Genomic DNA, 14,509 nt, shown 5'->3' on the forward strand with positions numbered 1-14,509 from the left:
CACGTGCATATATTTATTTAAAAGTATTTAAGTATTTAAACAACACATATGTAACAAAGAAAGTATTCAGACATTACGAATTAACAACATAATATTTTGTTAGAAAGCTGTTGTTGGAAAATAAAGCTTAAAAACAAGTAATAATTAGAGATGCATCAATGCTGATACTGGTATCGGGTATTTGCTTATATGCGCTTATTTACTCATACTTATAGACAAGGCTTCATACCAACATCCAATAACTTGTGCGTAGTACATGTTGCTGTGCTACTGGACCAAGCAAATTAGACTACAAACTGTGTTCTACAAAAAAAACATATCAACAGCAAGTACAACTTACCTGATGAAACACAAAACTAAGCATGAGAAGTTCCTGCTAGCAGCACACCAACCAACAACCAATACTGTAGCAAACGTTCAGTGAGTGTACCCAGAGAGACAAATTAACTGTTACTGTTTACACTACACTATTCCATAATGTTCCTTATTGCTTAATTCTAAGTAGGTACCGATAATCTACGGTATATCAGCAATTACTAAAATACATGTATTCCTACTTTGTTGGAAAAAATGGTATTAATGAACTCCTAGTAATAATTCAATAAGAAATAATAATAATCTTTCTGTAGTATTTTGAACCATAGAAAGATTTAGCACCTTAACCATGATTGCTAAATATGATTCATTACATGATAATTATACATGTATTTGACTTCAACTGTAAATACTCCAATTTATCTAAATCTATTAACAAAGCAATACTATGTCTGTTGACACTCACCTGTAGCTTGCTGTTGAGCTATCAGAGGCTCTGGGTGTGGCAGACTGTAAACAGCAATGGTTCCATTGGAAAAAGCTGTGGCTATTAGTCCTAGTCGAGGCATGTGTTGGGCCTATAGGAAAATTTAAATTGATTGTTACTTAAAAGGTTATAACTTTCTGATTATAATACTTCCAGTTGTGATCTGGTTTATATAGAAGTTGAGTGGTTTGCCGTGCTATTACAATATCACAAACACATAGTAGGAAATTCTACAAAGCCTTTGTAAGTTTGAAAAACGCTCTGTAACTAACTGTAGGTAACTGTATGTAAAGTTTCAAATGTAAACATCATGTACGTTAAAAACGCTACATGGCTAAAATTATGTGGACACCTCTTTCAATTATTGTCCTGAGTTACAGCTATACCCTTCCAGGTGTTAAAAATTTATTTTACAAAATTAACAGTATACCTTCACTGATGTGGGAATTAAAAAAATTGGAGGCTGTTACAGCTGCAAACTGAGCAATTCTGTTTTAATGGCCATGGTTTTATAGTAGGATGTCCAACAGCTAAGGTGTCCACAACCCTTTGACCATAGTAAAGTCAAATTTATTTGTATAGCACTTTTTACAATAGACATTGTCTTAAGCCATAAAATTACCAGACCCAGTTCACCACATGGGAAAATTATGAGGGATGTAAAACAGACCAAATGGATCACAAGGAACACATTTCTTAAAGATTTTTTTAAAATGCTGCCCCCCACTGTCAAAATCTGTAATGTTACATATATGTCACATTGGGTGTTAATAGTAAACATATACCTCATTTAAAATAAATAAAAAATCATATCCCCCCCCCCTTTTTTTTTTTTTAATAATACAAATTTGCCTTTTTATTTACATTTCCAAACCACTGTTGGGAAAGCCAAACAAATGAAATACTGAAGGAAAACAAAACTTGACAACTCAGCCTAAGCCAAATGTTAAAAGTGCACTACTGTGTATTGTTGTTTATTATTGAAATGTTTTCAAACTTTTAACATTTGGCTTAGGCTAAGTTGTCAAGTAGTACTGTAGTACAGTACTGTAGTACAGTACTACAGTACAGTAGTACAGTACAGTAGTACAGTAGTACAGTACAGTAGTACAGTACTACAGTACAGTAGTACAGTACTACAGTACAGTAGTAAAAGTAGTACAGTAGTACTGTACTGTACATAAAAACACACCACATCACATTTCAGTACAGGGTACATGTGCTTTACTATACACCATAATACATTTTCTTCTTTTTATTATAAAATGTATCTACCAGAAACAACAATAACTCATATTTCTCTATTATATCCTATTTTGTAGGTGTAATTGCACAAAAGAAAAAATACTTTACTCAGCTATTTCCATCTTCTCTCTCATTCACTGTCCCCACTGTCTGATACACAGTGACAGCTACTGGCAGGAGTAATTATACAACAACGAATAGTAATAGATTTTAATATAGAATTTTACAAAATATAAAGAAAACACCGGAAAAACACTGTCCGCTGTCCGAATGTTCGTTCACTGTATATACAGTGTATCACAAAAGTGAGTACACCCCTCACATTTCTGCAAATATTTCATTATATCTTTTCATGGGACAACACTATAGACATGAAACTTGGATATAACTTAGAGTAGTCAGTGTACAACTTGTATAGCAGTGTAGATTTACTGTCTTCTGAAAATAACTCAACACATAGCCATTAATGTCTAAATAGCTGGCAACATAAGTGAGTACACCCCACAGTGAACATGTCCAAATTGTGTCCAAATTGTGCCCAAATGTGTCGTTGTCCCTCCCTGGTGTCATGTGTCAAGGTCCCAGGTGTAAATGGGGAGCAGGGCTGTTAAATTTGGTGTTTTGGGTACAATTCCCTCATACTGGCCACTGGATATTCAACATGGCACTTCATGGCAAAGAACTCTCTGAGGATGTGAGAAATAGAATTGTTGCTCTCCACAAAGATGGCCTGGGCTATAAGAAGATTGCTAACACCCTGAAACTGAGCTACAGCATGGTGGCCAAGGTCATACAGCGGTTTTCCAGGACAGGTTCCACTCGGAACAGGCTTCGCCAGGGTCGACCAAAGAAGTTGAGTCCACGTGTTCGGCATCATATCCAGAGGTTGGCTTTAAAAAATAGACACATGAGTGCTGCCAGCATTGCTGCAGAGGTTGAAGACGTGGGAGGTCAGCCTGTCAGTGCTCAGACCATACGCCGCACACTGCATCAACTCGGTCTGCATGGTCGTCATCCCAGAAGGAAGTTGACGCACAAGAAAGCCCGCAAACAGTTTGCTGAAGACAAGCAGTCCAAGAACATGGATTACTGGAATGCCCTGTGGTCTGACGAGACCAAGATAAACTTGTTTGGCTCAGATGGTGTCCAGCATGTGTGGCGGCGCCCTGGTGAGAAGTACCAAGACAACTGTATCTTGCCTACAGTCAAGCATGGTGGTGGTAGCATCATGGTCTTGTGCTGCATGAGTGTTGCTGACACAATGAAGTCCAACATGTACTGTGACATTCTGAAACAGAGCATGATCCCCTCCCTTTGAAAATCCTTTTCCAACAGGATAACGACCCCAAACACAACCTCCAAGATGACAACTGCCTTGCTGAGGAAGCTGAAGGTAAAGGTGATGGACTAAACCCAATTGAGCACCTGTGGCGCATCCTCAAGTGGAAGGTGGAGGAGTTCAAGGTGTCTAACATCCACCAGCTCCGTGATGTCATCATGGAGGAGTGGAAGAGGATTCCAGTAGCAACCTGTGCAGCTCTGGTGAATTCCATGCCCAGGAGGGTTAAGGCAGTGCTGGATAATAATGGTCGTCACACAAAATATTGACACTTTGGACATGTTCACTGTGGGGTGTACTCACTTATGTTGCCAGCTATTTAGACATTAATGGCTGTGTGTTGAGTTATTTTCAGAAGACAGTAAATCTACACTGCTATACAAGTTGTACACTGACTACTCTAAGTTATATCCAAGTTTTATTTCTATAGTGTTGTCCCAAGAAAAGATATAATAAAATATTTGCAGAAATGTGAGGGGTGTACTCACTTTTGTGATACACTGTGTGTGTATATATATATATATATATATATATATATATATATATATTAGGGCTGTCAAACGATTAAAATTTTTAATCGCGATTAATCTCAGAATTTCATATAGTTAATCGCGATTAATCGCATTAAAAAAAATCTGTGTAAATGTTATAGAAAACAAGGATTTTTAAGTGAAATGTTACAATTAAAATGGTGAACACATTTTATGCTAAATGTACTTATGTTAAAAACTGCTGGGACAAGAGAAAACTGTAAGGGAGTTTTATTCACTCACATATTAGGCAGTAAATGTCAGATTGTAGGTTAGAATTTCTCCATCAGCAAACATTGTAGATCAGCGGTGCTTTAGATGGGATAAGGCGTAGTTATTGTAACAGACTTGTCTGTGGTTGTATCGTGACGATGGTTTGATGGACGTTTCTACACGAAGTGAGTGTGTTTTGACCCTTTGGGGCTTCCATAGTTCATGAACTAACGTGCTTGACTCAGCTTTCCGGTATTCGGTACAGAAGAAGAAGTTAATTAAGTGTAATAAAGTGTTCTGCTCCCGACAACTTGTGAATATAGCGTGTATTTATTTCTTTATTATGCAAGTGCATCACTACCACGATCGGTTACATTATGTTAACAAACCGCAAATGAAAAACGGTGGCAAGTCCGACATTAAAACGTTTGTTCTACCAGTCAAGTGTCAACATGAACTAGAATTTGCGTTAATGGCACTAATTTTTTTAATCGCGTTAAATTGAGGTCGCGTTAATGCGTTATTATCGCGTTAACTTCGACAGCCCTAATATATATATATGTACACATACACCCGGCCATCCACGTGATGTCAAGCACCACTGTGTGGTATATATATATATATATATATATATATATGAAAGTTTGTGAACCCTTTAGAATATATATTCTGGAGCAATGCAATGGAAGAAGGTGGCCTGGTCTGATGAATCACGTATTCTTTTACATCACGTGGATGGCCGGGTGCATGTGCATCGCTTAACTGGGGAACACATGGCACCAGGATGCATTATGGGAAGAAGGCAGTGTGATGCTTTGGGCAATGTTCTGCTAGGAAACCTTGGGTCCCACCATCCATGTGGATGTTACTTTGACATGTACAACCCCAAATCAGAAAATGTTCGGACAGTATGGAAAATGCAAATAAAATAAGAATGCAGTGTTCCTTACATTTACTTTGACTTTTATTTGATTGCAGACAGTTTGAACCTGAGATATTTCATGTTTCGTCTGCTCAACTTAATTTCATTTGTTAGTATACCTCCATTCCTGGCCTGCAACACATTCCAAAAAAGTTGGGACAGGGGTAATTTAGGGCTAGTAATGAGTTGAAAAAACTAAATATTAATGTGATTCTAAACAAGTGATGTCAACAGGTGATTGTAATCATGGTTTGGTAAAAAAAAAAAAAGCAGCATCCAGGAAAAGCTGAGTCTTTGATGAGCAAAGATGGCCAGAGGATCTCCAGTTTGTCAACAAATGCGTGAAAAAATTATTGACGTTGATGTTTAAAAACAATGTACCTCAAAGAATGATTCGAAAGAATTTGCATATTTTTCCCTTTACAGTGCATAATATCATTAAACGATTCAAGGAATCAGGAGGAATTTCAGTGTGTAAAGGTTAAGGGAGCAAGCTTAAGCTGAACGCCCGTGATCTTAGATCCCTCAGATGGCACTGCATTAAGAACCGCCACTTAACAATAGCTGATATAAACACAGGGGCAAGGGATTACTTTGGCAAACCTTTGCCAAGCACTACAATAGAAATACATGCATAAATGCAACTTAAAACTTTACTGTGCAAAAAATTTCCAAAAGCTGCGTTGACTTCTCTGGGCTCGGAGGCATCTAGGATGGACCATCACACAGTGGAAGCGTGTATTGTGATCAGATGAATCAGCATTCCAGGTCTTTTAAAAAAAAAAAATGGACGTCGTGCGCTCTGGACCAAAGATGAAAAGAACCATCCAGACTGTTATCAGCAACAAGTCCAAAAGCCAGGGTCTGTCATGGTAAGGGGATGTGTCAGTGCCCTTGGCAAAGGTCACTTACACTTCTGTGATGGTAGCATTAATGCAGTAAAGAACACTGAGATCTTAGTGCAACATATGCTGCCTTCAAGGCCAAATCTTTTCCAGGGACGTCCATTTTTCAACAAGACAATGCAAAACCACATGCTGCACATATTACAAAGGCATGGCTGCAGAAGAAGAGGGTACGGGTACTGCACTGGCCTGCCACTTTGAGCGAAAAATGTGACAACGATGACACCGTACTGCTGCACATCTTAAGACGTGTTTGCAGGAAGAATGGGACAAAATAAAACCTGAAACACTAAATCGCCTGGTATCCTCGGTGCTAAAACACCTTTTAAGTATTGTAAAAAAGGAATGGCAACATTACAAAGTGCTAAATGCTTTATGTCCCAACTTTTTTTGGAATGTGTTGCAGGCCTGAAATGCAGGAATAGATGTTCATTAATAAATGAAATGAAGTTGACCAGATAAAACATGAAATACCTCAGGTTTATACTGTCTGCAAGAAATTAAAGTAAATGTAGGAAACTCTTGTGTTTTTTTTTATTATTTGTCTGATTTGGGGTTGTACCACCTACCTAAGCATTGTTGCAGACCATGATAACGGTATAACCTGACGGCTGTGGCGTCTTTCAGCAGGATAATTCGCCCTGCCACAAAGCAAAAATGGTTCAGGAATGGTTTGAGGAGCACAACAAGTTTGACTTGGCCTCCAAATTCCCCAAATCTTAATCCAATCGAGCATCTGTGGGATGTGTCCGACAAACTAGTCCAATCCATGGAGGCCCAACCTCACAACTTACAGTATCTGGCAACATCTTGATGCCAGATACCACAGCACACCTTTAGGGGTCTACTGAAGTCCATGCTTCGACGGGTCAGGGCTGTTTTAGCAGCAAAAGGGGGACCAACACAGTATTAGAAAGGTGGTCATAAAGTTATGCCTGATCCGTATACACAATCAGCTATCATTTCACCTTTTTAAGGATTTCAACATTCAGATTCAGAATTAAATTTTATTTTAAAAAATCATTTACTTACATAATTGCACAATTTTTATTAAAACAGCCAAAAAGCCTGTTGGACATAAAGTTCGTTCACGAACTATGCATTTCTTCTATTATTCTATTTTTCTTCTATAATTAGTTTTATTGCAGTAAAAAAAAAAACACTGTTATCCAATATTTTTATTATAGATTGTTTTGATATTGTTTGATATGTGTTAGCTAGTGCGATTGCAGTAGGCAACAAGACAACTGTTTGCTGTTAGTCATATTACCACCACTTGCGTACTTGCAAAGAGACACACGATCACCTGCATGACCAAAAAGTATTTGGATGCCACAAACTGCATGCTAGGGCTGGGTGGTATGAACAAGTTCACGGTTTTACGGTATATCACGGTATGGTTTGTTTTGTATGACTGGGACTTTTTTTTATGTCTGTGGTTTAGAATATAGAAAAAAGTTGTAATTTCATGTATATAATGAAGGTTTTAAGTACTACAAGCTTTGCTTGGCCCCACAAAAGGGCACAATATATGATGGAATCATTACACGTGAAACAGTTGCAATTAATAACATTTTTATTGTTTATTTAATATTTAAGTACAGTGGTACCTTGAAACTCGATGTCAATTGGTTCTGGGACTCGAGTTCGAAAGGAGTTTAAAAGGCGTTGAGTTTCAAGGTATTTTTTTTGCATAAGAATGTATGGGAAACCTGGTAATGCGTTCCATGGTCCTGTGGAACTGCATATATTTTTGGGCTAACGTAAAATAATGGGGTTGTTTTTGACACTTATACACTGAAAATAACACAAAATAACACTGTATTGCACAATTACCCTTAGCTCTCCCTTTAACAAATAAAACGACATTTGCAAACTCCACTGTACAACTTGACCACAGGACAACTGTATATATTTCCGCTTCCAGTTCGCTTATAATGTTGGTTTAGATACTGACCTGAAGTATTTTTGCCCCATAAGACATACCTGTAGTTACTGAGTTCGTAATGTCGCTCCACCGTGAGCTTGTTTGCAACAGCCGTGGCTCGACAAACCGTAAAGCATATTGTGTATTAGTCTGTTCTAAACCGCCAACACAGCTCATTTCTCCGCCAGGTCCTTCCGATGCATTATGGTTCTTCCACTCTTTATCCTCTATCTGTTTTTATTTATTTTAATTCACCATATCGAGGAAGCCTCACTCATCTGTTCACACTTATGCTTATGTATTTGGACGACATTAACTGCATGTTTACACAGACACACACAGTCACCTGAGAAAAAATATTCACACCACTCTGAACTGCATGCTTGAATACACACATGCATGACCAAAAGTATTCAAGCACCACCAACTGCATGACCAAAGAAATTTGAACACCACCAACTGCATGCTTAGACACATACACATTCACCTGCAAGACCAAAAGTATTTACATGCCACCAACTGCATGCTTGCACAGCCACACACACTCACATGTCTGACTAAAAATATTCACACCCCCACCAACTACATGCTTGATCACACAGTCATCCACATGACCAAAAGTTTTCAGACACCACCAACTGCATGCTTGCACAGCCACACACACTCACCTGACTGAGCATAACAGCCGCTTTGTTCAGTGCTCGGCTTGAGCAGTGCGATGAAAATATTCACACCCCTACCAACTACATACTTGATTACACACACAGTCATCCGCATGACCAAAAGTCTTCAGACACCACTAACTGCATGCCTACGCACACACATGCAGTCCACAACCCACTACATGACCAAAGGTATTCACACCCCCACAAACGACAAGACCAAAAATATTTGGACACCACCAAATACATGACAAAGTATTCAGACACCACCAATTACATCACCAAAAGTATAAACAACTTCAACTACATGACCAACTGCATGCTTGCACAATCACACACACTCACCTGCCTGAGCAGAAGTATTTGGACCCGCACCAATTGGATGATTGCACATACATGCTTGCACACGCACAACTACATATCTCACGGAAAATATTCAACCCCACAATACTATACCCTTGCTGAGCAGCAATAACACTCGCATTTTCTTCAGGAAATGCACATCTCTAGTTACTATGACTGCAGTAAGCAATCACACTATTGTTATCATTAGTGTGATTGCAGTAGTATTGTTATCAGTTAATCTTATAATTATTATTATTATTACTACTATTATTAAGCCAGTTTTTTGTCTGGCTTTCTTCGTCTGCAATGTTCGAGATATCAATGCCATTCCAACTCTAAGTTGTCCATCCCGTTGAAGACACACACGGTCACATGCCTGAGCGAAAGTATTCACCTCCCACCAACTACATGCTTGAAGACAGTCACCTGCATGACCAAAAGTGTTCGGACACCACCAACTACATGACCAAAAGTATTGGAACTCCACCAACTGCAAGACCAAAGGTATTCAGACACCACCAACTACATGACCAAAAGTATTCATACGTCAGCAAATACATGACCAAAAGTATTCGGATGCCACCAACTATATGGACATAATATTTAGACACCATTAACTGCATCACCAAAAGTATATAGTCACCACCAACTACATGATCAAAAGTTATCGGACACCACCAACTAAATGACCAAAGGTATTCGGACACCACCAACTAAATGACCAAAGGTATTCAGACACCACCAACTGCATGGCCAAAAGTATTCAAAACCACAGACTACATGACAAAGTATTCACACCCCCACCAAAGACAAGACCAAAAGTATTTGGACACCTCCAAATACATGACCAAAAGTATTCGGATGCCACCAACTATATGGACATAATATTCAGACACCATTAACTGCATCACCAAAAGTATATAGTCACCACCAACTACATGATCAAAAGTTATCGGACACCACCAACTAAATGACCAAAGATATTCAGACACCACCAACTGCATGGCCAAAAGATTTAGAGTTGGAACGGCGTTGATATTTCTCGAAATTTAAAAAAATGAGTGGAAGTTAATGGGGATATCAATGCCAGTCCAATTTTAATCGTCCTTCCCACTGATGATACTGCGACAGATCTATACAGATGTTGAATGTGTGCACTTTCACCCATGCCCGTTTTTTAAACCTATTTTTTTGTCTACTTACCTCCATTAATTTTTTTTACAATTTGAGATATTAACATTGTTATAAGTCTAAATTATTCATGCCATTGATGACACCGCGGCTTGTATACAGCAGCTTTTGGATATGCGTACCCAATCACCCGCCATGCCCATTTTTATACACATTTTTTGCCCCATTCACTTACATTCATTTTTTGAATTTCCGAGGTATCTTTGCCATTCTAACTAAATCGTCTGACCCCTTGATGACACCGTGACTTGTAAACAGCTTTTAGATAAGTTAACCCGTTTACCCACCACACCCTATTTTATCCCCCATTAACTTCCATTCATTTTTTGAAAAGCAGGTTGATCTACTGAAATTCTGCAAGCATGAGCAAAAGTGTTCGGAGAACACCAACTGCATGACCAAAAGTATACGGACACCACCAATTACATGACCAAAAATATTTAGATGCTACCAACTACATGACCACAAGTATTCAGACACCACCAACTGAATGACCAAAATTATTCGAAAACCACCAACTGCATGATCAAAAGCATTCAGATGCATACCACTGCTGGGCTGCATTCACACTCACATTTTCTCACATTTTCTTATTATTTCACCATATTTTGTCCGGCTTTCCTCATCCACAATTTGACATATTGACTCCGTTCAAAAAGTGTGCCCCGTTGATGACACCATGGCGTGTATACAGCTTTTGAATATGTGCACCCGTTCCCTATTTTTGTCCCATTTACTTCCATTAAGTTTTTGTAAGGCACGTTAATCTACTGTACTTCTGCTTGCCTGGCAGGCATTGTTTTGGATATCCTATCTTAGGGCAGGACCACCGCCACAAATTTAAAGTCATTAATTTTTTGCTCCTATTAAAAACACTATCTTTTCTTTACCCGACAGCCACTGAAATTCATGTACAACTTCAGTGCAGGTCATCAAGCTCTAATATACATACACACTGGCCCATCCTCCTCCATTTCTCATTTTATTCCTCCTTCCAACCTCCCATTTTACACATTTTTTACACTTCTCCCCCATCCCCATCCACAAGCACCCCAGCAGCAACCTAAAACACCTTACCAACCACCTAGCAACTATGAGGGTTCTTTAACAAGTTTCCGGACTTTTTTTTAAACTCTAAGTAGAAAAGTGACCACATAGCCACACCGTGACAATCAAGTTGTTAGCATTAGGGATGCACCGATCCGATATTAAGATCGGATATCGGCCCCGATATTACCAAAATGAGATGGATCGGATATTGGATAATTAGGTCGATCCATGGGGCCGATACGCTGCCTCAGTAGAGAGGATTCTAATAAGTCAATATTATTCAAACGCGCTACTTAGACAGCGCTTCCATCTAGTTTCGCGTTTAGCATTTAGCATCTTGCCATTAAAACCAATAAATTGAGGTAGCACAGCACGCTAACGTCAATATAACATCTCTCTTCAGGTACCGATAACGGTTACATTTCCTGACAAGCCCGAACTTGCAAATAAAAACACTCGGTACAAGTTTATACAGGTTAAAAATCAGTAATAATTTATTTACGTTTGAATAACTCCATTTGTTTCTCCGCCCCGTCAGCCATGTTTATTTTTCTGTGAGAGAAGATCACCTGACCCGCAATGAATGCTGGGATTGCCTTGATCACCAAGGCAGCGTCGGACGCTCACTCGTTCTTGAGCCAAAATCACATTGAAATATTAAGACCCCTCAGTAGTGCTCTCCTTCTCGGGAGCGCGCACAGGATGACGTAAAATGCGTCTATGTAGAGAGCATCCTAGCTTTTCGAACACACACTTTATGTTGAATTGCACTAGATGTTTGCTTGTTTACAGTGTTTGATTACTGATTGTATTGTACCAAGGTATTCGTTTATTCTCAGGTTCTTCACTTTCAGATTTTATTTTGAATTACTGTTTACACTACATATTTTAAAAAATAAGATTGATTACTGTTTGTGTAACTACTTCAGTTTCAGCTGATACATTTAATTTATTTTAAAATATTTTAAGAAGTTTTTATTTTCAATTTGAATGCTGGCCAAGGTCCTGCACAATTGTTTATTATTTTATTGACAAATAAATAGCAGCTCAGTACATTTATATCGGTGTTAATTATATTTTGTTTTGCAAACTTAGTAATGTTTAAGTCAATCCTGATGCCTTAAGTCTTTCCCACATGATAAAGTATACGGTTTATTAATTCAACAATGGTATCGGATCGGCATCGGGTATCGACCGATATGCAAAGTATATGTATTGGTATCGGTATCGGAACTGAAAAAGTTGGATCAGTGCATCCCTAGTTAGCATAGCAACCACCTAGGAATATATTAGCAACCATCCCCTATATCCTACTTGACACATCCTAGAAACCATGTAGCAACACCTTAGCAACAAGCTGATACAACTGCAACTGCTTAGCAACACCTTAACAATCACCCAGCAACAGCTTAGCAACCTTGGTACGCCTTGGCAACTGTGTAGCAAAACCCTAGAAACTGTGTTGCAAAATCAACGCCGTTTCAACATCACGTTGATGACACCATGGCTTGTACACAGCCTTTGGATACGCACACCCGTTCACCCGACACACGTTTTATCCCCTTTTTTTCACTTCCATTCATTTTTCAAAAAGCATGTCGATCTACTGTACTTCTGCTCAACCAACAGACACTGCTTCGGATATATTATCTCAGGTCAGGCCCACCACCACAAATTAAAAGTCGTTTTGACCTGCACTCATTAATTTTTCCTTCCACTCATAAATTAATTCACTCCCATTAATTGACCCTAGTGACCACTTAAAATATCTTAGCCACCATACAAACATCTGCCCAAGTAAAAATATTCGAACCAACACCAACTGTGTGCTTGCCCACCCTCCTCCATTTCTCCTTTTATTCATCCCTCCTTCCACCCATTTACTTCCATTCATTTACCCTAGCAACCACCTACAATACCTTGGCAACCACGCATAAACATGAGCAAAAGTACTTATACCCCCACCAAATATGTGCTTGCACACAAAGTCATCTGCCCAAGTAAAAAATTGCACCCCCACCACTGCATGCTTGCACACACACACAGTCACCTACCTAGCAAACTCTGTACACCTTGGCAACTGCGTAGCAACACCACAGCATGTTAACAATTAGCCTACTACCATAGCAACTGCCTAGCAACAATTTGGCAACCACTTGGCATCATCTCAGCAACTGCCAAGCAACTCTTTAACAACATGTTAACATAGCAACTGCCCAGCTATACCTTAGCAACCACTGAGTACACATGAGAACACCTAGCAAAACATTAGCATTTGCAGAGCATGTTTGTCCCTTCTTCCACAATTTTTTAAATATTGACACTGCTCCAACTCTAATATGCACTCATTAACGCGCCATGCCCGTTTTTATGCCATTTTTAGGGGACAGTGGTGGTCTAGTAGTTGAAACTTCAGGGTGGCAATCAGAAGACTGTGCAGCCACTGTTGAGCCCTTGATCAAGACCCTAAACCATAACTGCTCCTAGGGCTCTGTATAAAGGCTGATCCTGAGCTTTGACCCCAGCTTCCAAACCAGCTAGTATATGTGGAAAGAGAATTTCACTGTACTGTGCATGTGTATATGTACATATGACAAATAATGGCATTCCAATTTATACTTTTTTGTCCCACTGAGTACCATTCATTCTTTGAAGAGCATGTTGATCTACTGCACCTCTCTCTTAACCAATAGCTTGAGAACCACTTAACAACACAGCAATTAACCCACTACCATAGGAGCAATCTGGCAAACCTTTAGCAACCACTTGGCATCATCTTAGTAACTGCCCAGCACCCTCTTACCATAGCAACTGTCTAGCTATATACCTTAGCAACATAAGAAAACCTTAACAAGGAACACTCCTTGACAACATTAGCACATTAGCATTTGCCAAGCAAGCAGTGTAACACATTAGCGTTTGCCAAATGTCTGCTAAGCTGCAATTACACTCGCATTTTCTTCAGGAAATGCACCTCTCTAATTATATCTTCCTACTTCAAGCTATACATTTCTAGTGATAGTTTACAAAAATTCAATAATAAAACATACAAATGAAATTGCTGCAATGTAAGTGGCAGAAAATACCACTATCTGCTATCAATAATAACGTCTAACAATTGTTATTTAAAGTCATAATTGAATTTGACATTGTTGCACTGGGCCTAAATGTCATGTTGTTTATGTCTGTACTTGTGTGTTTGTATGTAGCCTCAGTTGTTTTTATTTTTTTGGTTTCTTTACCTTCCTTTCAGTAGTAGGTAGTTCCCATGCTCCTGATGGACACCACTTGATGTTCCAGATGCAGCCATCATCCACTGCCAGAGCATAAGCTAAGCGTGGAGATGATGACGGTCTGAAGATATAACATATAAAATAC

The 14,509-nt window shown here is 39.0% G+C and overlaps 1 protein-coding gene across 2 annotated transcripts in view; it reads right to left on the reverse strand.

The window, feature by feature from the left end:
- The window catches only part of gtf3c2 (general transcription factor IIIC, polypeptide 2, beta), a 72,240-nt gene that overhangs the window by 46,504 nt on the left and 11,227 nt on the right, over window positions 1–14,509 (reverse strand). For both annotated transcript variants that reach the window (XM_063001984.1, XM_063001986.1), the window contains 2 exons: window positions 14,374–14,485; window positions 782–893 (listed from right to left, as the gene is read on the reverse strand). In XM_063001984.1, coding sequence (XP_062858054.1) covers window positions 782–893; window positions 14,374–14,485 — 224 coding nt within the window. The remainder of the gene's footprint in view (window positions 1–781; window positions 894–14,373; window positions 14,486–14,509) is intronic.

This window comes from Trichomycterus rosablanca, chromosome 9 (genome assembly GCF_030014385.1).
Source record: "Trichomycterus rosablanca isolate fTriRos1 chromosome 9, fTriRos1.hap1, whole genome shotgun sequence".
NCBI classification, from domain to species: Eukaryota; Metazoa; Chordata; class Actinopteri; order Siluriformes; family Trichomycteridae; genus Trichomycterus; species Trichomycterus rosablanca.